This window comes from Euprymna scolopes, chromosome 25 (assembly GCF_053919585.1).
Source record: "Euprymna scolopes isolate OS-2025 chromosome 25, ASM5391958v1, whole genome shotgun sequence".
NCBI classification, from domain to species: Eukaryota; Metazoa; Mollusca; class Cephalopoda; order Sepiida; family Sepiolidae; genus Euprymna; species Euprymna scolopes.
The window spans coordinates 31,871,664-31,898,227 of NC_136506.1; the positions used below are offsets into that span (position 1 = coordinate 31,871,664).

Below are 26,564 nucleotides of genomic sequence, written 5' to 3' on the forward strand. Positions count from 1 at the left end.
ATTTCAATATGTCTACTTCTTTTACCATATATGTCATTGTACATATAAGCTTGATTTCGGGTTTAGTTTACAAACTGCACTTTAATTTAAACCTTTATTAACACGAGTGAACAAAACATTTTTGTCTGAGTTATTTCACCTGATTTAGGACGGCTTTATGGTGTGCTGAATTAAACAATCACATTAGTTTTTCTCAATCAGGTCAAGTTTTTGAGCTAGGGCACATGTTATATTTTACATTTATGCATGTGTAGAGGCTTTTAGAAGTAGTTGTTGAGATAAAATGTCATGTCAAATAATTGTTTTGATCAGAAATGATTATTTTTATTACAAGAAATATTCAGGTTATGTAGTTTTGAGTAATTACGTAGAAAACAGATCTGGTTTAAGTCATAAAACCTGGAAATCTTCTAAAAATTGATGTGATACCATGCTTAGCCTTACACAAAGAAGGACTGGCCTGTGCAGGAAGAAATGGTGCTGTGTAATTGAAAAGAACTTCAACAACCCTCTGGTGGAAAGTCTTGTCACTGCTGCACATCAAGCTTGGCTTAATCAAGCAGTTCAGGAAGGCTGAGGACAAAGATGGTGATTGCTTCACTGACGAACGCCGGTTTTTCCCGGTCTGATCATGGAAAAGTTGAAAGCTGGCATTTTTCACAGTCCTCAGATCGGTCATCTCAGAGATCCAGATTTCAAAAACTCAATAAATGAAGTAAAACTGTAAAATAAGGTCGGAAAGTATGCAGACATTTTCAGCAATATGCTGACTGATTTCAGAAACTTGGGTTGCAACATGATCATCAAGATGCACTACCTAAATTCACATATTAACTGAAAACCTGGGCTCAATGAGTGACGAGCAGGGTAGGAGATTCTAACAGAGTCTGAAAGATATGGAGACCAGGTATCAGGATCGCTTGGACACAGTCATGATTTTTGTTAGAATCTGAAGAGAGATTTTCTAGTTGCTGAACATTTCAGGAGTTTGAAAAAAACGGAAGTTAAAGTTCTGAAGTTTGAACAATGGCAAAGCAACATGCGATTTACATGTACTTAACTTTATCAATGCCCATCATTCAGTTTAGTGTAATCGATGTTTCTATCAGGTAATCAATATATGTTGTTAGCAAAACATTCTTTCCTTTGAAATCACATTAAGGATAATATGTGTTCACAAAAATACACTGATAATACCACAAAAATATAATCGAATTTGTCTCAAGATATGATATTTTTATTTTTAAATAAACTTAGCACAAAACCTGATCTGATAGATGGAAACAGATGCTATGTCTTGATTTAGAAGTCAAAAATACGGTACAACAGTTGTAGAAATCTAGAACACCCTTCAAAAGTGAAAAAAAACATTTACCCAGTGTAGTAAATATTACAAAGGTTGACTCCATAAAACAACAATAAATAACATTTTATCTTTATTCTCAACTAATTACACCATGAACAAAAATTCCATGGAAAATAGAAATGAGTCATAAAGCTCTTGCTAATCATGGACGTCATCACATTCTGATGTGTAAAATATGCAGCTTATAAAAGCAGCAAATGCACAACAAATATTTTTATCTTTATTCTCAATTGATTACACCATGAACAACAATTCAAGGTAAATTTTAGTATTAATATGTTATGCAAATTAAACTTAATTTTGGAAAATGTATTTTTTCCGACAATTTAAAGCATTTTGTATATAATCTGATTTTTTACTTTCAACGATAATGTACTAAAATGTTTTTTTAATAAAAAAACTATTCCAAAAATAATAAAAATATTAAAGTTGTGGCATTTGATATGTAACTATGTGAAAATGAATTACACAATCATGAAATAAATATTTAGTAAAATAATTTATACAATGTTTAAAAATATAAATCACTTACTTGGTGTGGTAGTAGTCATTTTAGTTGTTGTGGTTGTTGTTGTTGTTGTTTTTGTTGCTTGAGATGCTGTAAAGAAAGTGAAGCAACATTATGTGAAAAATATTTAACATTTTATGATTAATAAATTAGTCATTCTAAGAAAATACTAGGAAATTCTTATTTTCATTGTTTTTATAAATTTGATAAAGTTAAAATTTGATGATTTAAATACAAGGAATTATTTCAAAATTGCATTAAACCTTACAGGCCAGAGTGTCTGGGAATTGTGTTACACAGCTACATTGCATTCTTCATTAGTCTATATAAAGATTATCATCTAATATCCAAATTATTGATATTTTTTTTATCGAAATCATATGTAAATTATGTAACAAAATGGTGACTCAATGAGAGATACCTAGATGTTTTACAACAGGTTTATCCATGTCGAAGATAATATTTATGCATAGAATTTGTAAAATATACACAAAACACTCGGTCAAATGAATATGAAATGTCCTTACTTGGCAAATGGAAACATGCTTCAACATCCAAGTTTACTTTGTAGTTTGGATTCTGATCATCTTCTTTTTCTTCCAAAATCACCTTGATTGCAGTCACTTTGTCAAATGTAGTTGAGATGAATGGTCCAGTAATTTTATTGGCACCAGGAAGTGGTTCGAACTTTTCAGATCCTGGACGTTGTACAAGAATTGTGATTTTCTTTGCATTACCGCTCACATCAACCTTGATCAGTTCTACCCCTTCAGAGTCATCAGTCAGTTTAACTGTAATGCTGGGTTTCGGATCGTTGGAGTCAGTTGGTGCTGGTACACTCCATCCAGGGCCTTCAGGTCTGACATCACTTACAGGAGAGTTTGGTGTGTCTGGTGTTCCACTAATGAAAGCATCAGGGATGAGGCTTTTATCATCCATGCCTTTAGTAGACTCACATCGAACTGTAATTGGGGGAAAAAGCAAACAATAATAAAGTGTGCATTTTACAATGTGGAAATAAAATTGATTAAATAACCCATGTTCATATACACCGGATCTCTACTTAGAGATATTTGTTTTTCAATGTTGGTAACATATTATAGAAGCAAGAGAAAGAAGAAAACATTGACAATCATCTATACTTCATTCATTCCAGGATTCATTTGTCACCTCTGTGGCCTAAATAAATTGTTTAATTCTCAGTACAAGCTACCTGTATGAATTAAATAAAAGGTTGTATTTGAAATTCTGTACACATTCCGAATTATGACATAAAGATCCTTGAGTTCGACAAGACGCACCTGAAGAAGGTTGGAGGTTACATTGGATGAAACGTTGTGATAATAACATCCAAGATGAGAACAGTAGTTCAATTAATCAAAACAATATAAATGGTTAAGTTCAAAATTGTGCCCCGGTTCCCGCGTTGGCATGAAGACTCTAAAGTTTGAAAGATACAACTAAAGACGGTTGAAGAGTATATTTGACAGGTAATTTCTGAAATTCTTTTTCACAAATCCGGTTACTCCAATAGTTACTGAAATGATATAGATCTTTTTAAGATTCCAGTTTCTTTTCATGCCAGACATAAGCCATTGGTATTTCATTATTTTCTCCCTCTTAGCGTTGTTTAATCCACCATCATTAGGGACACTAACTTCTAATAAGGTTGGTTTTTTTCCTTCTTGTCCGATATCAATATGTTAGTTTAAGTAGCCATATTGGATGGTGTATGACTTATTTCCAACTGTTCCAATATGTTCTTAAAACCTGCTACTGCATTTAATATTCAACTTTTTACAGATGGTTCAGTGGAGATATTTACACACCCCATTATGTCATATTATATAGTAACTAACTGCCCTCTCCCCAGCACAACCTTACAGCTGGATGTCATGTGGCTCACATTCCTTACTTCTGCATGGCAAAACTTGCATTTTTCATCATTACTGAGACCATTTATCTTTTTAAAAACATTGGTAATCAAACCTTGATCTTGGGCAGCCATTATAATCCTCTCCTGATAATAATGGAGCGATCCACTGTTTATCAAGTCGATTGAGCCTTCTTCATTGATATAGTCCTTTTTTTTTATACAGTGATCACCACTTATCAAGGCCCGGAAGCCACTCAGGGATAAGGATTATTGCAAGTACAGTACGTTAGTGTGGAGATGTGATGAAGTGTTTACTTAAGGGGGCGGTTCATTAGGAATTTTTTAACGTTGGACTTGAAGACATCCAAGTTGTAGTCCGGTGGGAAGCAGGCAGACGGAACAGAGTTCCACGGGCGTGCAGTTCTAAGAAAGAAGCTTTGTTCATGGAATCCACGTTTTGATTTAAGCACAGATAAAGAGTGGGGGAAATTTTTCACAGTGGATTCAGCTAGACAGGTGTTTTTCGTGAAAGATTGGTGAGGGGGGACCAGAGATTGGAGTTCAGACGAGCACCTGCCATGGAAATAACGATAAAACAAGGATAGGCTCGCAACGTCTCTTCTGTGGGAGAGAGGTTGCAGGGAAGAGAAAAGGGCATCCCCCACTAAGCAACGAAGTCTATTTTGTACTCTGTCAAGGCAGGATAGGCTGTTTTTAGCAGCTCCTGCCCAGATATGGCAACAGTATTCCATCCTTGGACGTACTTGGCTTTTATATAGATAGGGAATTGCATCAGTAGTGAGATATCTTCTGGAGCGGTAGAAGGATCCCACCATCTTTCCAGCAACCTTGGCAACAGACTTGATGTACGTGTTCCATTTCAGATCAGGAGTAAAGGTCAAATCCAGAAGCTTGTCAAAACACGGGGCCTCACCCAGACGAGAGCCATCCATCACAATTGATGCCAGATGGGGATCAGAGCGTTGATGATGTAAAGATAGGAGTTTGGTTTTGGATGCATTAAAGGTAACCAGCCACGTCTTCCCCCACTGAACCACGCGCTCAAGATCAGAAGAGAGAGAATCAGAGAGAACTTTGTCATTTACAGCCTTTGATGTGTTGCCATAGATGGTTGTGTCATCAGCAAAGATGTCAACGAATGATTTAAGTATGTGTTTAGGGAGGTCATTGATGTAGATCAGGAAGAGAGTTGGGCCCAGGATTGACCCCTGAGGGACTCCAGCATTTATATTGCAGACCTCCGATTTTTGTCCATCTACCACTACTCTTATGAGCCTATCGGAGAGAAATGATTTAATGATTGAGAAAACATTTCCAGTTATACCGTAGATGGAAATCTTGTGAAGTAGACCCTTATGCCATACCTTGTCGAAGGCCTTTGTTAAACCTGAGTTAAACTATTCTTTTAATGTGAATCCTTAAATTATAATAAATTAGGTTCTCGCATGGTGCTGTTGTTGAAGTATGCCCTTATGTTGTGGGGATTTTAGGCGTCATAGTTAGATGTAATGATATTATTTTGTCAACCATTAATTTTGACCTATAAACATAAAATATGTAACCAAACCAATGTTAAAAGACCACATAATTATATGATGTGTTATTATAGAAAACTAATAAGACATTTAGAGTCGGTTTCTTTTAAATATCGACTGTAATAATCTCTGTTGTTGATAAAAAAGAACGAATCATAGATTGTCTAACGAAACCAACTTGGCTGAAAAGCGCATGGTGTTTTAAACTTGGTAATTTGTTTTGGTGTTGTAAGGAAATAGGTCAGTTTAAAAAAATAATCAGTTTTAAAATATATAAAATATATGTAGGTATACTTGATTTATAATTATGCATAAAAATATGAATAAATCATTAAAGAGTGTTTTTTTTCTGGAAAATAATTTTTAAAATTTGTCATCAAATATACATTCAGTTACCTTTTGTGGTTGTTGTTTTTGCATATGTTGTAGTTGAAGATCCTATAAATTGAAAGCCTAATTACTATATAAATATTTTTGGAGAAATTGACCAAAATATCAGAAATTATTAATCATTCTAAGCCAATAAGTATATTTGTTTGATAATTTGATGTTATACATCACATATTTAAAAATTAAAATTACATAAAATTTAAACAATCAGAGAGAAACTGGCTAAATAGTAATTTACATAATAGTGAGCTGAATAAACAAATTTGAGAAAATCTAATTTTTAATTCTGTAAGGAGCAGGTGCTAATACAATGCAATCATCTCGTGTAATAATTATGAATAAATCAGGAAATAATACAAAAATGTCATTTAATATTTATCCACTTACCTGTTGTAGTTGATGCTTTTGTAAATGTCGTAGTTGAAGATCCTGTAAATTGCAGACATAATTTTTAATTTTTGGAGAAATTGTTCGAAATGTCATGAAATATTAGCCATTCTAAGACAACTAATACTACACTCTTCTTTTTGTTGTATCTATAAAGTAATTATATTATTAACTAATTAATAAGATAATTTAGATAAAAAGGAGTTTTTATTCAGCCATCATCAATCATTGAAAAGTGGTTGAGTGATATGGTGTTTTCTGACTGCATTCAATAATATAATTATTGTGTATGTCTGCTTTTGTATATATAGATATAGACTTTTCATAGCGCTTCCACCGTTCCTCTGTAAGGAGCAGGTGTTAACATCATATAATCATCTAGTGTAACTTGCAATACAATATAAATATATACTGTATGTAGTATTAATGTATGCAAAAAAAAAAGAAGATAAATCTACAAAAGAAACCCGGAAGAGTGTTTCTGTTTTAATTACTAAGAAAGTGAACAGTCTACACACATCATGACAATGACAGCGATTATTATAAGTTATAAAAAGAAGATAGAGAAGGATAGGTAAATGAACTCTAAATGCTGTTACTATTTCTACAACTATGGTTAATAGATGACATGATAACACAAGAACATTACTACTAGATGCATGTTCCATATTTACTATGGTATCGAAAAATTTGTGATGGTAATACAACATTGTTATTCAGATTCCAAGGAATTTCATCTGATTTGCAAGTGAGGAAAATGGCTTGTGTGAGAAATCTTTGTTACAACTCAAATCTTAGATGATGTTTTCACAAATTGTGAGGCAAACCACTTGATGGATGAAGACAGAAAGCAGGTAAAGAGCCATTTAACGGTATATGCATAAATGCTAATCTGTATATTATTATAAAACTAATGGTAACAGTATCCGGCGTTGCTTGTGAAAATAATAAAACAATTCACATTATCATCCACATATTTAGCTACGTATATTGAATAATAAGAAAAAAGTTTCTTAATGTCTCAAAATTCCGGACATAATTGTAAGGTTAGCTCCCTTTATATTGTCTTTATTTTTATTTTCATGTTATTTTCTTAATTTGTAATTAATCTACATAATTGTTTTTTCATAAAAGATTCATATAGTTCATTTTTCTTTACATTATCTTCATATATAAGACCTATACGTGATATCCGGCAATTCTCAGTAAAAATTATCAGAACATTGTTGTTCAGTGAAGAATGATTAACAATGATGTTGACGAAACATTTGTTGTTCGTTTTCAAAAAGTTCCAGATCCTTGTTCTATATTTTGGTCGCTGATGAAAATTCTGCTCAGCTTTTGAACTAGTACGAAGTTGGCTATATGAATCCGAGTACCATTTAATTAAATTTTAATTGAATATCATATAAATAAAACACATGTACTGCTTCTGTATTACAGTTGAGCACTCTGATTTAGTTATTCTATTGAAACCAGGTGTTTGTATATATATATATATATATATATATATATATAGTCTTTGAAGTTTTTAACCTTTAAAACTATACAAAAATATTTTTTATTATTCGTATATATATATATATATATATATATATATATATATATATATATATCATTATTTACATAAAAAATTATTAGAGTTGATAAACCAAAATATTTCAAAATATGGTTATATTAAATGATACTAATTTCAACCTAGGCATTTTACATAATGAACATACAAGAGTTACTTCTTCTGAACTCCAAAAAGTTTTGTTAAAAATTATCTTCTGAATAAAAATAACCTTGAACATTAATAAGTAGTTCATTCTTATTTACAGACGCTGATAAAAACTTCTTCACACACCAGTTTAATTTAAATAAACGGTTTATTTGAGCAATCACTAAACTACAATTAACAATTGTAAGAAACTTCAGCAAGTAGTAGACATTCTTGATTCTCTTCCCAACCTTGACTCAGAAATTTGTTTACATTAATAATTATTAAATACTAGCAGGACCCGTTAACCGGTATTGCCTGGTGGAAGCATGCTCCTCCCCGTCATAATAAGTTTAAGTACGGCTGTTGTTAGTATTGCTTAACATCCAACCTCCTCATCTTAAGAACGGCTTTTGAAACAGACACTCCCAACACCCTCATGGTAAGAATGGCTTTCGGAATGGAAACCTCAATCTACTCCTGTTACAAACGGTTTTCAGAATATACACCCCATTTTGTGGGAGGCGGGTTGTTAAAATATCTGCCCCAAATTTAATCTTGATAATCGTTCTCATGATCCCCACGCACAAATACTATGAACCAACCTTGAAATTTTGGGTGTGCAGCGTCGGTCGTAAAAAATGTAAATGTTGAGTACTTATGTATTTTTTGTTACGATACTGAAATAATAATGTTATTATTTTGAAAGCCATTCTGAACATATTAGAGGAGGGTGTTGTGTAAGTAATCTGTGTTTCCACCTTAAAATTTAATAATCACAATATGACATGTTCAATAATAACATTAAATTGAAATTGCATAAAGTTTGGAGAGCCTTTATAATATAGACAAATTGTTTATGTCAAAATGTAGAAAAAAACTTATGTTGACATCAAGCGATATATCCATGTTGATCTTTAAGATCTCCTTTTAATTATAGGGTGTGCGTCGGTCCAGCAAAAAAAAAAACAAAAAAACAAACAAACAAAAAAACTAACAAAAATAAACATTAAAAAATGACAGTAAAGGGAAAGTCGGTAACTACATTGCCCGAAAACTTCTATTAAATATAATCTTTTTATAACGAAAAATCAAAATGTGTTTTTTTTTTTTTTTTTAATAATTTCGCCACTGTAGTTTTTATAAAATTACTTTGTGCTCAATCACCTTGATTTTATCCAACTGTATTTTGTACAAAAAATAGTAAATACAAAACAAGTAATATAGCTTAATATTCGAAAAATTACCTATTTGCATACAATGATAATGCGGTATTTAAACGCAAATAAGTCATAAATAATGTAGGCAAACAATAATAATTTTTTATTCGAAAAATACTTATTTGTGGACAACTGAAATGCGATCTTCTTTTTTAAAACGCAAGCAGGTGTAGCAGTGTCAGAAATTTCGTGAAAATAGTGAATAATTCCACCCCATCTTTCCAAGCTTATAACTCCTCGAAAAATGTAATTCAAGCCTTAATTTTTTTTTTCAATTAAAGGAGTAAGGACCAAGGTTTTATTTAAAAAAAAAACAAAACAAAACAATGTGTTTTTTTTTTTTTTAAAAAGGTTTTAAACTTCGGACTTTACAGGTAAATTTCTAAAAAACTGATTTTTTTTTTTGTTTTAAATTTGAATATATTATTTATTGACCTTTTCTCTTCAATTTGTGATATATAAACCTATTAAACATAAATTAATTATTTACTTTTTAATAGACATTTCAAAATGAGAGGCGTAAATTATTCGACCCCCTATCTTTCTAAGCTTATAACTCCTCGAAAAATGTAATTCAAGCCCTAATTTTTTTTTTCAATTAAAGGAGCAAGGACCAAGGTTTCATTAAAAAAAAAAAAAAAAAGACAAAAAGAAAAAATGTGTTCTTATAAAATAAGGTTTTAAACTTCGGACTTTACAGGTAAATTTCTAAAAAACTGATTTTTTTTTGTTTTAAATTTGAATATATTATTTATTGACCTTTTCTCTTCAATTTGTGATATATAAACCTATTAAACATAAATTAATTATTTACTTTTTAATAGACATTTCAAAATGGGGGGGGGGCGTGAAAATGGGGGGGGGGCGTGAAAATGGGGGGGCGTGAATTTAAAAAAAACGTTTGTCTAAAATATTATATTCGGTTTATTGGAAAGAACATAAAATTTCACATTGACCCTGAAAATATCGTAAAAATAGAATCAATAGAAAAATTTTGATAGATTTTTAAAATTTAAAAATTTAAAAATATTGAGTTTAAAAATTGAAAAATATTGAGTTCGGAAAATTCATTACTGTTTTAAAAAAAAAATAAAAATATTTTTATTACTTTTAAAACAACTGTAATAGTTTATTTTGGAAGTATAATCCATAAAGAAAATAAATAACCCACTTTTAACAGAGAAATTACGAGATTTTTATATTGTATTCGCAGTTTCGTGTTAGGGGTGTCAAAAATTCCTACAAAAATTCTGATACTGCTAAAGCAGGTGACGAATAACATAGGTAAAAGATAATTTTTATTTTAATAATTTTGCCACTGTATTTTCTAGAAAATTAATTTGTGCTTCAAACGCCAATATGTCCCAAAAATCGTAGCTAAACCATAATGTTTTATTTTTAAAAAATAATTTCGCTACTTTATTTTCTATAAAATAATTTTGTGCTTATGCACGAAGATTACCCCGACGGTCATTTTTGTAAAAAATAGTCATAATCTCGCAACTGTATTTTTATAGAAAGTAATTTTGTGCTTAAACGCAAATATGTCTCAAATATCGTAGGTAAACAAAAATGTTTTTTTTTCTTTAAATAATTTCGCAACTGTATTTTTTATAAAATAATTTTGTGCTTATGCACGAAGATTACCCCCCCCCCGATCATTTTTGTAAGAAATAGTCATAATAATAATAATAATAATAATAATAATAATAATAATAATGATAATAATAATAATGATCAGAAAACAATTGTATTGATTAATAAGCGAAAAACTACTTATTTGTGGACAATTGCAATGTGGTATTTGTTGTAAGCATACTATTTTCCCTTTAAAATTATAAAAACATCGGTGCATAAGATTTAAAATTACACATGTAAGGGAAATGAAAAGTTAATGCTTTGTATATGAGTTTATAATCCAGTTAAGAAGGGTGACTGGAGAACATAGTAATAATGTGTATATATCTTCCGGATGTAGACTGGGGACAGAAAGAGTACTGTAGGTAGAGAGGAAAAAATAAGCACTACTTTTTCTGTATATGATGGCGATCATCATGATGCCTCTCCTAGGATGCAATGTGGGGTTTTAATCTAACGAATAAATGTGTCTATAACGGCAGTCAAAAGTTAGATAAGATGACTGATAATAGTTTAGACATAATAAATTTGTATGTGGCATCTGTTCTTGCAAACCTATGGAAATTTGGTCCAGCAGGAATTTCTGCAATCAAAATATTATATACTAGCGGAACCCATTAACCGGCGTTGTCTGGTAGAAGCATGTCCCCTCTTCGTAAAAAAATAAACTACAGTTGTTGGTGTTCAACCTTGATATATGTTGTCAGCATACCAACCAACAAAGAGTATACGCCCCCAACTCCAAAAAAATTGGGGGTAGGTGGCAGTGTCATGCAAAGAGAAGTACATTTTTTTATCATGCGTGCATAGAACAGTGAATGACACTGTTTAATGCATTTCATTATATCTCGAAACTACATGTTTCCACCAAAGTTAAAATAAATTGTCTTATTCAGCATAGTCTAAAACCCATAGAAGTCAGTTTAAAGGAAATAGTGTAGTTGGTTCTAAAGTAAAAAATTACCAAAAAAAAAAAAGAAAAAAAGTTAATGTCTGAGCAGTGTGGAAACCACTTCGGTGTAGGGGGTTACTACAACTGTCTTTTATGAAGAGATTCGGCGGACGTTTTTGAAAATACCCCCCCCCATAAATTCCATAATTTACCTTTTTTAAAAACCTTTTTTCATGTTAATCTCATCAATAACAAACTGAACTTTCATATAAAAATAAAGTAAAATTGGCAAAAAAATCCCAAAAAACAAAACTTGTTCATGATTTTTATCGTTGGGTATCGGTTTTCTACTAAATTGAACACATACTTTGTGACCATCACCAAGAAAAATATTTTCGCAATATGTTTTTCGGTGATGGTCAAAAAGTATGTGTTCGCTTTAATAGAGGGTTATAATTAAAACTGATCCCTGATGATAAAGGTATAATCTGAAAAGTAAGTTTGTAATAGACGAGATTAAGATAAAGTGTAAATTGTGGAATCTAGAGGGGATGTCAATTTCCTAAACGCCCACCAGAGATTCGTTTGTATATGCATCTCATAAGTCTTTTACACTAGATCGAACAATATTTTTTATTAATTCAAATCAATAAACAAAGAAAGCTGGGACGTTTTTTTTTTTTTTAACGTAGCAAGCAAATATATGTAACAAAATGTAAATAATGTTAATTCAAACTATGTGCAATGGCATGCGTAACTGTAAACTAAATGTTATGGTTAATTTTTGTAAACATTAGTCTATATAGTAGAGAAAAAGCAATGATAGGAAAGTATAAATGATTAAAAAATGCATGGCGATCGGGTCGCCATTTTGAATAAGGGCTGTGGTGTCCGTTTTTTGTATGTTTGTGTTTAAGCCAGAATAGTAGAATTTCATGGTAGTAACCAATGAGAATAAGAGGAATGTTACTGGAGAGAAATCATTATTTTCGAATATTGAAGTGTAATGGTAGTTGTATGTGTATGCGTATTTAATCAAGTTAATTAGGATGTCAGGTCAATATAGTTATAATGGTTATATATTTACCCGGGTTTGACTGGGAGAGTGGAACGACTTATCAGGTAAAGGGTAAAATACGAACTATTTTGTCTATAGATCTTGACAATCGTGATGATGTTGCTAGTAGGAAATAAGCTAGGAATTTATTATAATGAATAAATATGTCTGTAACTGCGTTCAGAAGTTACATAAGATGGTGGATAAAAGTTTAGACGTAATAAATTTGTATGTGGCATCTGTTATTACAAACCTATCGTATTTCTCCAATCAAAATATTATATATAGGATATAGAAGATAATAAAAACCCACAATTAATAGGATAATGGAGAAAAGCAACTGAGAAACATATTTAGTTAAACCAAAAATATTAGTTTTACCTGGTTCAGCTGTTGATGATGGAAAAGTCCATTCAACCGTTTCCTCTGTTATAGGTAACACTTCCGTAAAAACAGTAGTTGTTTTAGTTGGTGTGGTCGGAGAGGTAGTTTGTGTGGAACCTGTATGGAATTTGAACAATGAGTTAGATAAACAAACAAGGTAACTTAAAGCGACAAGTAATCAGAAAATATTGTTACTGAAAATTACTTGCATCTCTGTTTATAGAAAAAAGTAAATCAATATCTTGGCAAATTTCAAAATCTCTGTTATCTTTAAAATGTATGTCACTCTACAAAAAGCCTAATTTTGAGTATAATTTTCAAAGTTACATTTAAATAAAACACAAAATCAAATTTATATTCTCAGAAATAGAGAATAAATAACAAGGAATTAAAAAAATTAAGACATATTTTATCATCAACACATATTATTGATTAACCTCTATTGGAAAAGTTTGCAGAAAACATTTTCATTTATGTGTTTCAGACATTTTATCCGTAATCTTATTTTATCATTTTTATTAAACAATAAAATAAACTGCATCTACATAATAAAATAATTTTTTTGTTTTAATTTTGCAAAAAACAAAAAACAAAAATAATAATAAAAGATAACTAAATCTTGAAATAGGTTGCTGAAAAAGAAGATATAGTTAAATATAATGACATTATTGAAGAAAATCTTTAAAACTTAATTATCTATTGGTCATTATAATGTAATTATTAATTTTTTTTGTAAAAATGAATTCAGTTATTAAGATAAAATTTGATACTTTATAATTTCCTTTTAGTACAGCTGTATCAATCATGGAACATTCAGTGTGAGTAGTTGGTGTGGCATACCTTTAACTAATATAATTCTTTTTAGTATATTTGTTTGTGCATGTACACAATTGTTTTAGTATATTTGTTTGTGCATGTATAGCAAGGGAGGGGCGAAAGGGCGGTCCGCCCCGGGCGGCACGTGCCAGAGGCGGCATTTTGAGAGTTAAAAAAATTTTTTTTTTAAATAAATGAAAGCTAACAAAAAAATCAGAAATTTTATGCCGAAATAGTTGTAAAACATCGGGGCTGTTAGATATATCGGAATCAGAAAAATGTGTCCTTATTTTATGAGCGGCACACGTCAGGTACAGCATTTCTCGAATGTTTTCCTTTTGATTGATTGAAAATAATAAAACAACTATAGATGCATTTCTCTTTTAAAACAAAGCCGATTTGCATTTGGCAAAATGCTATTTGAATATTTCATAAACAATTGAAAATAATTAACGATTATAAAATATAAAACGATATAGGAACAGAATATTTAACAAAGTCCCCTCTCGTTTTTAACCATTAGTTTCTAAATAACATAATTACTATATAGAAAACAATTCTTAACTTAAGAACGGATGTGAATGTATTCTTAACTCCTCTATACGTTCTCTCTACCAAAGAATGTTCATGTGTTTACCCTAATCATAAATATTTTCCTGGTTATTACTACTGACAATGTATTAGATATGTAGTAGATTTATTTGTTTTAATGCAAAAAAAAAACCAAAAAAAAAAAACCGAAACAAAACACAAAATACAGATAATTATAAAAGAAATACTTTTTACTAATATTGTGAGAATTTTAGATTAACACCCTTTGTTAAAATGATATTTTCCTTTTGTTTATTAGACTTTCATTTTGTTTTATGCGATTGCATATGGACACCTTGAAAATCTTGCCGGAAAAAAGGCACAAACAATTATTTTTAAATTTAAACTTTTGTACATTAATTTAACCTAAAATCATAAATAATCATCATCTCCAGGCTACTCTAACATTCTAAAAATGTTCACTAACCCGAAGTCTGACTGGCAAGGTGATGAAACTATGCGTAATCGTTTAACCCCCCCCCCCCAAAAAAAAGCTTACAGAATTTATTTCCATGATGAAAATAATAATTTTTGGTTAGTGATCTAAAATGCTACAATGTCTCTGAAACGAAAAATCATTTCATGTCTAATTAATATTGCTCAAGCGTTTCTCAACTGGAAGGATCTAGAGATGCGACTTGCTGAAGGAAATATAGTTGACAAAGTAGAGCAACATCTTATAGAGAAGGAAACTAAGAAGTAGCGGGAAAGTCTAGCTAGATTGCTGGACATCATCAGGTTTCTCGCCAAGCAGAATCTGACACTACGGGGTCACTGGGAAAACATTCATAATGATGAAAACGATCAAGGAAACAAAGGGAATTTTTTAGAATTGGTAAATTTATTGGCCTAGTATGACCCTGTGCTCCGTGAACATTTGATGAAAGTTAATATGGGAAAGAAAATCGCTACTTCTTATCTGTTACTAGAAATTCAAAATGAACTTTTTGGCAAAGCAGGTGAGAAAGAAAATCATCGATCAGATCAAGGAAAGCAAATATTTTTTCATAATTTTTGATAGCACACCTGATGTATCTCACAAGGGCCAGATGAGTGAGGTGTTGCACTACGTAAAAATTGATGAAAATAAATAAAGTGACAGTGGAGGAGTCGTTTCTCTGCTTCAACGACGGAGGACATTTCTAAACTGATTTTGAGAGAACTGGAGAACGATGGGATTCAGATTGGTGACTGTATTGGCCAGGCATTGACAATGCTGCTATTATGGCAAGCCACCGATCGGGGGTGGAGAAACAAATCTCCTAAATCAATCCAAAAGCTCTATTTGTGCTATGCACTGACCATTCATTAAATCTGGCTTGTGTACAGGTCGCTTCTGTAGCGGTTCACTCTGTTACATTTTTTTTGCATACTGGACCGGTTATTCTCGTTCTTTTCTACATCTACACATCGATGGGACGTCTTGATTCAGTTGACCGGTCTAAGTATCAAGTGGACTGTGGAAACTAGATGGAGTAATCCAACAGATGCAGTAAATGATGTAAAAAAATCATTGGACGTCGTCATTGCCCTGGAACAGCTCACAGAAGAAGGAGAAAATGAAAGCACAAGATCAGATGCATCTTTAATTCTCAACTCGGTATTGTCGTTTCCGTTTCTTTTATTTCTGAGCCTTTGGAAAGCTATTCTCCCAGAAATCAATGATGCCCAGAAGTATCTTCAAGAAAAGGGGCTGGATCTGCAACAAATCCTATCAGACTGACGGCGTTGAGAGGTTGCTTTCTTTAGAATAGAGAAAAGATGGTGGACACTGTAATAGACGAGTAAAAAAACTCTGCTCTGAAATGAGGATAAGCATGGAGCATCGTATCCGACCCCCCCAAAAAAAACAAAAAAACAAAAAACGAATGGGTCGTGAACGATTGCCTGATGCAGCACTGGGGTTTGATAATAGGTTGAGACGGGAAATGCTGTCTGTCATAGATAGGTTGACGGAAGAAATATCTTGCAGATTTCAACAAGTTCACAATCTTGCAAGTAAATGTTTTTCTTACACCGTCAAATCTGCTTGATGATAATTATGATTGTCAGTTTGGTGAAGTTGACGAAGATATAGAAAAAGATAAATTCTTTGCCGAAAGGAAGCGATTACAGTATTTTGTGAAAGCTTCAGGAAAATACAAAATCAATGGATCTCTTGAACTTTTGAACTTTATACAGAGATACCACCTTAGGGATTCCGTCCCTAATATTGTGATCTTGCTGCGTATTTTCCTTACTCGAGCTATTAGTGTTGCCAGCTAAGAGCACTCTTTCTCGAAACTGAAACTCATAAAAAACTATCTTCGATCAAAAATGAGCAATCCTCTCCATAGAGAGGGAACTTGTCGATAGAGTGAATTTTGATAGAGTTATTGATAACTTTGCCGAAAAACAAGCGTGAAAAGTATGTTTGTAAATTTTCAACCGACTTGATGCCTTGCGATAGTTCTCTTACAAAAATAAATTTATAGCCTCATTTTCAATTCATAAATACATTCATATAAAAAAATTAAAACTATTTTTAAAAAGGATTGAAACATTAACAATAAATGTCTTAAATTTCGCGCTTAAACCGAGCGATTACACACACGGATTTCAAAAAGCACGGATACAAGACGTTTTTTTGTCTTCGGGAGGCTCGACCTCTTACTAATAACATTATGAAGTAGGAGGAAAGAAAACCACATCGGACTATTCTGTCCTTGATACAGCCATGTTTTTTGCGAAAATTCGGAAAAAACAACAATAAAAAAAGTAAATAAAAATGATTTTATCATTTCTTAACCTTTTTATACTTTCGTATGTTCTCATTTAAATTTATACATTCAAATTTCAAATATTCTCATTTAAATTCATAAAAAATGCTTTCTAAAATGTGTGACTTTCCATTTCTTAAATTTTGTCGCTTAAACCAAGCGATTACACACCAGGATTTCAAAAAGCGCCAATACAAGACATTTTTTTCTCTTTGAAAGGCTCGACCTCTTAATAATAACATTATGAAGAAAAAGAAAAGAAAACTACATCGGACTATCCTCTCTTTGATACAGCCATGTTATTTGGCGAAAATTCAGACTTTAAGAACAACAAAAAGTAAATAAAAATATTTTATCATTTGATAACATTTTCAGGTGTCCAAATGTTCTCATTTAAATTTATTATTATATTTGTTTGTGTAGCCAATTAATTTAATTTAACATTTTTTATAATTTGAATTATACGTTTTTGTTTTGAAAAAAAAATTTGGTTTCTTTTGTTTCATATTAACGTTTACATAATTCCCTTTAGATTAATGTTTACATACTTATTATTCAAATTGTTGAAAAGAAATTGTAAAATTAAAATTTAAGAAAAGGGGAATTGTGTAAACATTAATCTAAAGGGAATCGTGTAAGCATTAGTTCAATGAAAATAAATATTTTGAGGGCTTTTTGGAATTTTGAAGGTTTAACTGACTGTCATATGCCAGCAGTGGGGAGGGCCGGCAAAACATGTAATTATATGCTAGCGGGTAGATGCCAAAACAGGTAATTATATGCCAACAGAGGGGATGCCAAATTTTACGACCGCCCAGGGCGGCAACACTGATGCTACGCCATTGTATGTATAGACATAAGCTATGAAAAATAATGTTTAATCTACATGAAATCTTCTTACTTGGCTATATTTTCTAATAATAAATTAGTTCAAACAACGTTTTAACCGAAAAGGAAAAAACAAGATTAAAAATAAGGATGTGCCGTTTTTCTTGTGTTGACCAGAAGCAATGTAAATAAGATTTGTAAAAGCTTTTTATTTTGTTTTTGCACTGAGAGATTGCCTTATCTAACAAAACAAAAAAAAAAAATACGAATCAGCTGAATTATATAAAATATATGTATTTATACACAGGAAAGTCAATTGAGAACTAATAAAATTGCTAAAAGCACAACTGGAGAGTAAATCAAATTCTAAAGCAAATTGATAATGAGAATCACACTTCACGGTAAGAACGCAAAAACTAAAACTACTTAAAATTACTAGGTAAAAAAATTTCTAGGCACAGAAAAATGCAGAAATTTACTTTGTGAGATTTTCTGACAAATTCTTAATGCCGAAAACCTAATGATTCTGCTGATGAATTTTAAAAAGAGTTGACAGAAACAGTTTCACGATTTTTTTTTCTGGTGGACTCGACAGATTCATTATCTTACAGAGATTATCAGCGTTGTCTACCTAGTCCAGGTCAGAAAAGAAAAAGTACTTCATTATACAAGTTTAAAATCAATAGCAGATCTACCAATGCGGAATAATCTCAAATCCGTATTTTTAATAAAATAATAATTTAAAAATAAACTAATATTTAATTATAATAGATTTGCTTAGAACTTGCGCACATAAATCATGAAACGGTGTGGGCTAGCAGTTTATAAAAATGTTTACAAATATATCTATATCTATATTTACATATATATATATATATCTATGAATTCGTATTCCTGTCTGTTTGTTTGTTCACAATTTGATTAATATATACAAAAGATTCCTTACGTTAGTTTACTCTCTCATTTATTTCTATATATAGTATCATTCTTGCAAACTAGATGCAATAAAGAGATAAACTCATTTGTATAGTACATTAAGAAAAATCGATTTTATTAAATAGCGATATCTTAGTTAATGTTTCTAGCGAGAAAATTGTTATAAGTGTTTTATTTAAAATTGTTATTAAATAAATTTTAAACAATAATTATATTGATAACATATTTAATTAAATTTATTTGTAATCATTATTCCAACATCGATTTAAAAAAAACTCTTTCTTTTTTTAGAGTTATTTGCCCCTTTGGAACATAAAAAAAAACTATCACCAAATAAAATAATTTGGCAATATCAATAAATTTCTAGCTTGGCCAAATAATTCCGAGTAGATAGAAAAATGTTTGGCTTTTATTGTTTTTGTAAATATTAAAAAAAAAACCCTTATGAAAAACTGAAGAAAAGATTTCATTTGTTTGTTAGTATTATTCTTTACAAATATCGGTAAATTTTTACAATGTGACCCAACTAAAAAAATAAAGATCTACTTTTTTTGACTAATAAAATAAGTTTAAATAGGAATTAAACAAAACAAAAAAAAAATTAACATTTTAGAGTAGAGGATCATTTTCCATATTAATTTGACGTAAAATTAGCACCCACTTTTTGCCCACAAAGCAACCAACGAGATGTGTCACCTCTAGCATTTTTTCAAGTTTGGCGATCGAGGGGGGGGGGGACGAATCATGACAAATACATTTTTTTTGGTGGAGCGGGAATTACATTTGAAACATAAAATAACGATCAGTTTAATTTTCCTGAGAATATTCTGTACTTTCACTTAACAATCTCAAAAAACAAAACGAACCCCAAAATATGATAAATAACATTGAGGGGAGCATTACAACGACGAAAAAAATTTAATTTAATTATTTTTGGAATTAATTTTTGGTATATCTTCACTTTTGCAAGGGGTATGCCTACTTGGTTAATTTATTTATTTATTTTTTTTGCGATCGAACGGTCATTCGTGGCCATTTTATTCAAACAAAAGTTATTAAGATTTATTTGTAATTATTTTTTTTTTAGGGGGGGGAGGAGAGTTTTCTTTCCAATGCTCAATATCCGGCGAATAGTTTCTCCTCTTTGTCTCCCTTCTGCCGAGATATCTGGTGGAGAGTGTACAGTTCATTTTTTTAGACATTTGTTATGTTTCATTTACTTAATATGGTTCATTTGAGTTTAAATAAATTAATTATTATATGCCAATGTTGAATGAGTTAATAAAATAAAGAGAAATTATTGTTGAATAATAAATTAAAATTTTACTCTAGTGCATGAGAAATAAATAAAACAATTGGAAATATGTGTTCCCATATAGTTGATTTTCGTAGACATTTGTTATGTTTCATTTACTTATTATGGTTCATTTAAGTTTAATTGAAATAGTAAACTAAAAACATTTATTCCAAATTTCATGGTATACTTGTTGCTTTTGGTTACACTGAATGATTATCATCTTGTAAATCCTTTTTTTTGAAACTAGAGACATGGAATATATTAGCATATTGAAATTAAAAAACTACATGGGTGTATGATCCATTTTCTTACAGAGGTTATCGGTGATGTAGGGCAAGCTGAGGTTAGAAAACAGAAAGTACTGGATTATTAAAGTTTACAATCAATGGCAGATCCACTAATGCAGAATAATTTTAGATCGGTATAACACTCGGAGGGAATATAAGCAAGGTAACTGCTTCATTCTCAAGTGTAAAAGAAGGAGAAATTAGGAACAGCCCATACTAAAATTACACTGTTATCGACCCTTCTACAAACTATATGATGATAATGGGAAATTTTATGTCTCAACCAGCTTTTGAATTAGATTTATTGAAACAAAACAAATTTAAATTTCTATCACAAATTATGAACGGATATTCAGTTGATACTATCTTTTCTTGGTTGATTTTCAGTTGAGTATAAACAAACAAAACATTTAAAGAGACCCGAATTTTTGTCAAATTTCTGTTTTCTTAAAAGGAAGAAAAATCATAAGGAATAGCCTAAAAGTGAAGATATTTTTAACATGAATAGAGTGAACCCCCATTTAAAAAGTAAAAAGATATTTGTATTTATAAAAATTTTGTGCATGAAATGATCTTCAAATAAAAATTTAAAACAAAATAATGATTTAAAAATAAAGTAATGTTTGATTAAATCTATTTTCTTAAAATTGCTCAAAAAATAAATCCTGAAACGTTGTGTGTTAGGACTTTCTTTAAATGTCCACAAAAACATAAATATATTTACCTGCTGTGGTAGTTTTCGTTGTAGATGTTGTTATTGGAGATGCTGAAAAAGAAATATATACATTCAATAGCAATATTGTTGTAAAATTTGTTCAAAGTTTTATTAGTTATTAGTCATTCTAATACAAAAAACTACATCTTTTATCTGATAATATTCATGCATCTATAAATATATTCGATGTACAATATAAGTATTTCACTTTAGGAAGTTATCAAAATATATTTAGAAACCATTTTCTACTTGTTAGGATTTTGCAGGGCAAGTTGGAGTAAATAGTACAACTATAAGTAATAATAATAGCTATTTTCTTTTCACAAAAATAGTTGATATAGAAAAAAAAGCTACATTAATAGTTCAATTAATAAAGTGCCCATGATATGAATTGTTAAAATAGAGATAAAACATTATCCTTGAGGAATATGAAATGTCCTTACTTGGCAAATGGAAACATGCTTCAACATCCAAGTTTACTTTGTAGTTTGGATTCTGATCATCTTCTTTTTCTTCCAAAATCACCTTGATTGCAGTCACTTTGTCAAATGTAGTTGAGATGAATGGCCCAGTGATTTTATTGGCACCAGGAAGTGGTTCGAAATTTTCAGATCCTGGACGTTGTACAAGAATTGTGATTTTCTTTGCATTACCGCTCACATCAACCTTGATCAGCTCTACTCCTTCAGGGTCATCGGTTAGTTTTACTGTGATGCTTGGTTTCGGGTCAGTGGATTCAGTTGGTGCTGGTACAATCCACCCAGGGCCTTCAGGTCTCACATCACTTACAGGAGATTTTGGTGTGTCTGGTGTTCCACTAATGTACTCATCAGGGATGAGGCTTTTATCATTCATACCCTTAGAAGACTCACATCGAACTGCAAACAAAAGTAAATCAATTTCACAAATTTTTAGTTTATATAATTTAAACGTTTTACTCGTAGTACTGAATTAAATATACATTTGTAAAGATAAAATCATTTTAATTATATTATTTAAAAATGTAATGATGAAAGCCACTTTTCAATTTAGAAATTTAGTTTACATAGTATGAATCAAAGAAGAACAAAACTCTAATTCTTAGCAGTTTTCAATGTAAGGAACATATTAACACTTATTCGATATAAGCAATAATTATATACAATAAATTTCAAAGTTTAAGTCGACAAATTTGATATGGAAGTAATTAATAAGTCATGAAATATGTATTTTGTAAAATAATTTATACAATATCCAAAATATAAATCCACTTACTTTGTGTAGTAGTAGCAGTAGTAATTTTAGTTGTTGAAGCTGTTGTTTTTGTTGTTTGAGATGCTGAAAATAAAAACATTAAAATAGCAATATTTGAAATAGAAATATTTAAAATTTTATGATTGATAGATAAGTCATTCTAAGCAAAATACAAGGAAATTCATATTTTCATTGTTTCTATAAAAAAAAATTATAAAATTAAAATTTGATTATTTAAACAGAAAGAATTAACATTTATTAGTATATATAAAGATAAGCATCTAATATCCTAACAACATTCATTTTTTATCTAAACTATCTTTTGTTTATTATATGCCAAATGGTCAGTAAATTAGAGATATTTAGTTGTTTTACAACAGGTTTACCAATGACAGGGAAAATATTTATACATACAGTATGTAAAATATACATAAAAATTATGGCAAAATATTATGAAATGTCCTTACTTGGCAAATGGAAACATGCTTCAACATCCAGCCATACTTTGTAGTTTGGATTCTGATCATCTTCTTTTTCTTCCAAAATCACCTTGATTGCAGTCACTTTGTCAAATGTAGTTGAGATGAATGGCCCAGTGATTTTATTGGCACCAGGAAGTGGTTCGAAATTTTCAGATCCTGGACGTTGTACAAGAATTGTGATTTTCTTTGCATTACCGCTAACATCAAACTTGATCAGTTCCACCCCTTCAGAGTCATCGGTCAGTTTAACTGTAATGCTGGGTTTCGGATTGTTGGGGTCAGTTGGTGCTGGTACAATCCATCCAGGGCCTTCAGGTCTCACATCACTTACAGGAGATTTTGGTGTGTCTGGTGTTCCACTAATGTACTCATCAGGGATGAGGCTTTTATCATTCATACCCTTAGAAGACTCACATCGAACTGCAAACAAAAGTAAATCAATTTCACAAATTTGTAGTTTATATAATTTAAACGTTTTACTCGTAGTACAGAATTAAATATACATTTGTAAAGATAAAATCATTTTAATTATATTATTTAAAAATGTAATGATGAAAGCCACTTTTCAATTTAGAAATTTAGTTTACATAGTATGAATCAAAGAAGAACAAAACTCTAATTCTTAGCAGTTTTCAATGTAAGGAACATATTAACACTTATTCGATATAAGCAATAATTATATACAATAGATTTCAAAGTTTAAGTCGACAAATTTGATATGGAAGTAATTAAAAAGTCATGAAATATGTATTTTGTAAAATAATTTATACAATATCCAAAATATAAATCCACTTACTTTGTGTAGTAGTAGCAGTAGTCATTTTAGTTGTTGAAGCTGTTGTTTTTGTTGTTTGAGATGCTGAAAATAAAAACATTAAAATAGCAATATTTGAAATAGAAATATTTAAAATTTTATGATTGATAGATAAGTCATTCTAAGCAAAATACAAGGAAATTCATATTTTCATTGTTTCTATAAAATAAACAACATTACAAAATTAAAATTTGATTATTAAAACAGAAAGAATTAACATTTATTAGTATATATAAAGATAAGCATCTAATATCCTAACAACATTCTTTTTTTATCTAAACTATCTTTTGTTTATTATATGCCAAATGGTCAGTAAATTAGAGCAAAATATTATGAAATGTCCTTACTTGGCAAATGGAAACATGCTTCAACATCCAAGTTTACTTTGTAGTTTGGATTCTGATCATCTTCTTTTTCTTCCAAAATCACCTTGATTGCAGTCACTTTGTCAAATGTAGTTGAGATGAATGGCCCAGTGATTTTATTGGCACCAGGAAGTGGTTCGAAATTTTCAGATCCTGGACGTTGTACAAGAATTGTGATTTTCTTTGCATTACCGCTAACATCAACCTTGATCAGTTCCACCCCTTCAGAGTCATCGGTCAGTTTAACTGTAATGCTGGGTTTCGGATTGTTGGGGTCAGTTGGTGCTGGTACAATCCATCCAGGGCCTTCAGGTCTCACATCACTTACAGGAGATTTTGGTGTGTCTGGTGTTCCACTAATGAAAGCATCAGGAATGAGGCTTTTATCATCCATACCTTTAGTAGATTCACATCGAACTGGAATTGGAACAAAACCAAAACAATAAGAAAATGTTCATTTAATAGTTGTATGTGAAAATAAAAATTACGAAATAAATCCATGGTCATATATCGCTAACAGACACTTAAAAATATGTTTTCAATGTTGGTAAAATATTAATGAAACAAGAGAAAGAAGAAAACATATTGAGTGTAAGACTTTTTTACATGAAAATTGATATTTTGTATTATTTGGAATATTCAGATCATTCTTTTTATATTTGTTGTTATATTCAGAAATTTTGTTTGATGTAACGGTCGTCCTTTTTTCAGTTGCACATATTGTCTAATTGTGTTAATTATGAATAATTTAATTTCTCACTTGATGTTGTTGAAGTACGTCCTGATGTTGTTGAAGTATGTCCTGATGTTGTTGATGTACGTCCTGATGTTGTGGTGATTTTAGGTGTCACTGTAAGAAGGAAGAAAATTAAGAAAATTTTGTTACATGTTAAATTTGTTTAAAAGATTTAATGCAGATCATATAGTAAATAAGTACAAATCAGCAAGCAACAATCGTAAAGTACGTATTGTATATTAGATAATGTACAGTGAATATTGTATAATTGATATTACTTATGTAAGAAAAGGGCTATGAAATCTATATTTCTCTTTTTTTGTCTGTCTTTCCATTTAACCTTTTTCTTGGAAACCACTAGTCTGGTGAGGGCGAAATTTTGTATGGACTCTTCTTTTTGTAAGGTGCAGCGAATTAAGTATGATGGTATCCATTCGCTGTACGGTTAAGAATTAAAGATATAAATAGGGATTAGTATTTAATGCAAACACCAGCACAAATGAAACCATATTCAACTAGCAATTTGATATAAAGCACACATTATAAGCCAACAAGCTTGAAATTTTCCTCGTTCTTATTGAACTAAAAAGCATAGTAGTAGTAGTGTGTAACGCAAATAAGTCCTTGTATATAAGTGTAGAGGCTATTATGATTAATATGAAGCAGATTGTAAACAGTGAGTACTGTACACTTTAGTGGATATTACTGATATTAGAAATTGAATATTTCATAGTGTTATTGTATTGTGAATATTACTTATGTAAGATGATAGATAATCTATTATATTTAGAAAGTAATTATTGCTGATTGTGTCTGTAGTCCATTCAAATTCCTAACACCACTTTCACTCATGTTGAATATCTTTATATAGTGTTAAGTGTATTTAGTTGTTGTATGAGGCAAACTATGCCATGAAACAATATGTATATATATCCGGGAAAAAAAAGAAAGATAACTATAGCAAGATATTTATTAAGGCAATATGATTGTAATAATATATATATCTCAAAGAATGATGTAAGTTTGCAACTTGTAGAAAAATGTATCTTTTCCTCAATTACTGAATGTTTGTAAAGCTATATATGTTAATTAGAATACGGTTATTTTACCTGTTATTGTTGGCGTTCCTGTTGAAGTGGATCCAGTTGTTGGTCCAGGTCCTGTAAGGTAAATACATTATTGTATTAGAATAGTTTGTAAATATTATATGCCAATGTTGAATGAGTTAATAAAATAAAGAGAAATTATTGTTGAATAATAAATTAAAATTTTACTCTAGTGCATGAGAAATAAATAAAACAATTGGAAATATGTGTTCCCATATAGTTGATTTTCGTAGACATTTGGTATGTTTCATTTACTTATTATGGTTCATTTGAGTTTAATTGAAATAGTAAACTAAAAACATTTATTCCAAATTTCATGGTATACTTGTTGCTTTTGGTTACACTCAATGATTATCATCTTGTAAATCCTTTTTTTGAAACTAGAGACATGGAATATATTAGCATATTGAAATTAAAAAACTACATGGGTGTATGATCCATTTTCTTACAGAGGTTATCGGTGATGTAGGGCAAGCCGAGGTTAGAAAACAGGAAGTACTGGATTATTAAAGTTTACAATCAATGGCAGATCCACTAATGCAGAATAATTTTAGATCGGTATAACCCTCTGAGCGAATATAAGCAAGGTAACTGCTTCATTCTCAAGTGTAAAAGAAGGAGAA

At 30.6% G+C, this 26,564-nt stretch overlaps 1 protein-coding gene across 1 annotated transcript in view; it reads right to left on the bottom strand.

The window, feature by feature from the left end:
* LOC145247313 (uncharacterized) overlaps nt 1-26,564 on the bottom strand; it is a 558,870-nt gene that overhangs the window by 189,940 nt on the left and 342,366 nt on the right. The window contains exons 236-247 of the mRNA XM_080108949.1: nt 25,945-25,995; nt 24,860-24,949; nt 24,082-24,516; nt 23,717-23,779; nt 22,906-23,340; nt 22,460-22,522; nt 21,649-22,083; nt 21,215-21,256; nt 12,974-13,093; nt 6,084-6,125; nt 2,402-2,836; nt 1,899-1,964 (exon numbers count right to left, since the gene is read on the bottom strand). Of these exons, the coding sequence (XP_079965075.1) occupies nt 1,899-1,964; nt 2,402-2,836; nt 6,084-6,125; nt 12,974-13,093; nt 21,215-21,256; nt 21,649-22,083; nt 22,460-22,522; nt 22,906-23,340; nt 23,717-23,779; nt 24,082-24,516; nt 24,860-24,949; nt 25,945-25,995 (2,277 nt within the window). The remainder of the gene's footprint in view (nt 1-1,898; nt 1,965-2,401; nt 2,837-6,083; nt 6,126-12,973; nt 13,094-21,214; nt 21,257-21,648; nt 22,084-22,459; nt 22,523-22,905; nt 23,341-23,716; nt 23,780-24,081; nt 24,517-24,859; nt 24,950-25,944; nt 25,996-26,564) is intronic.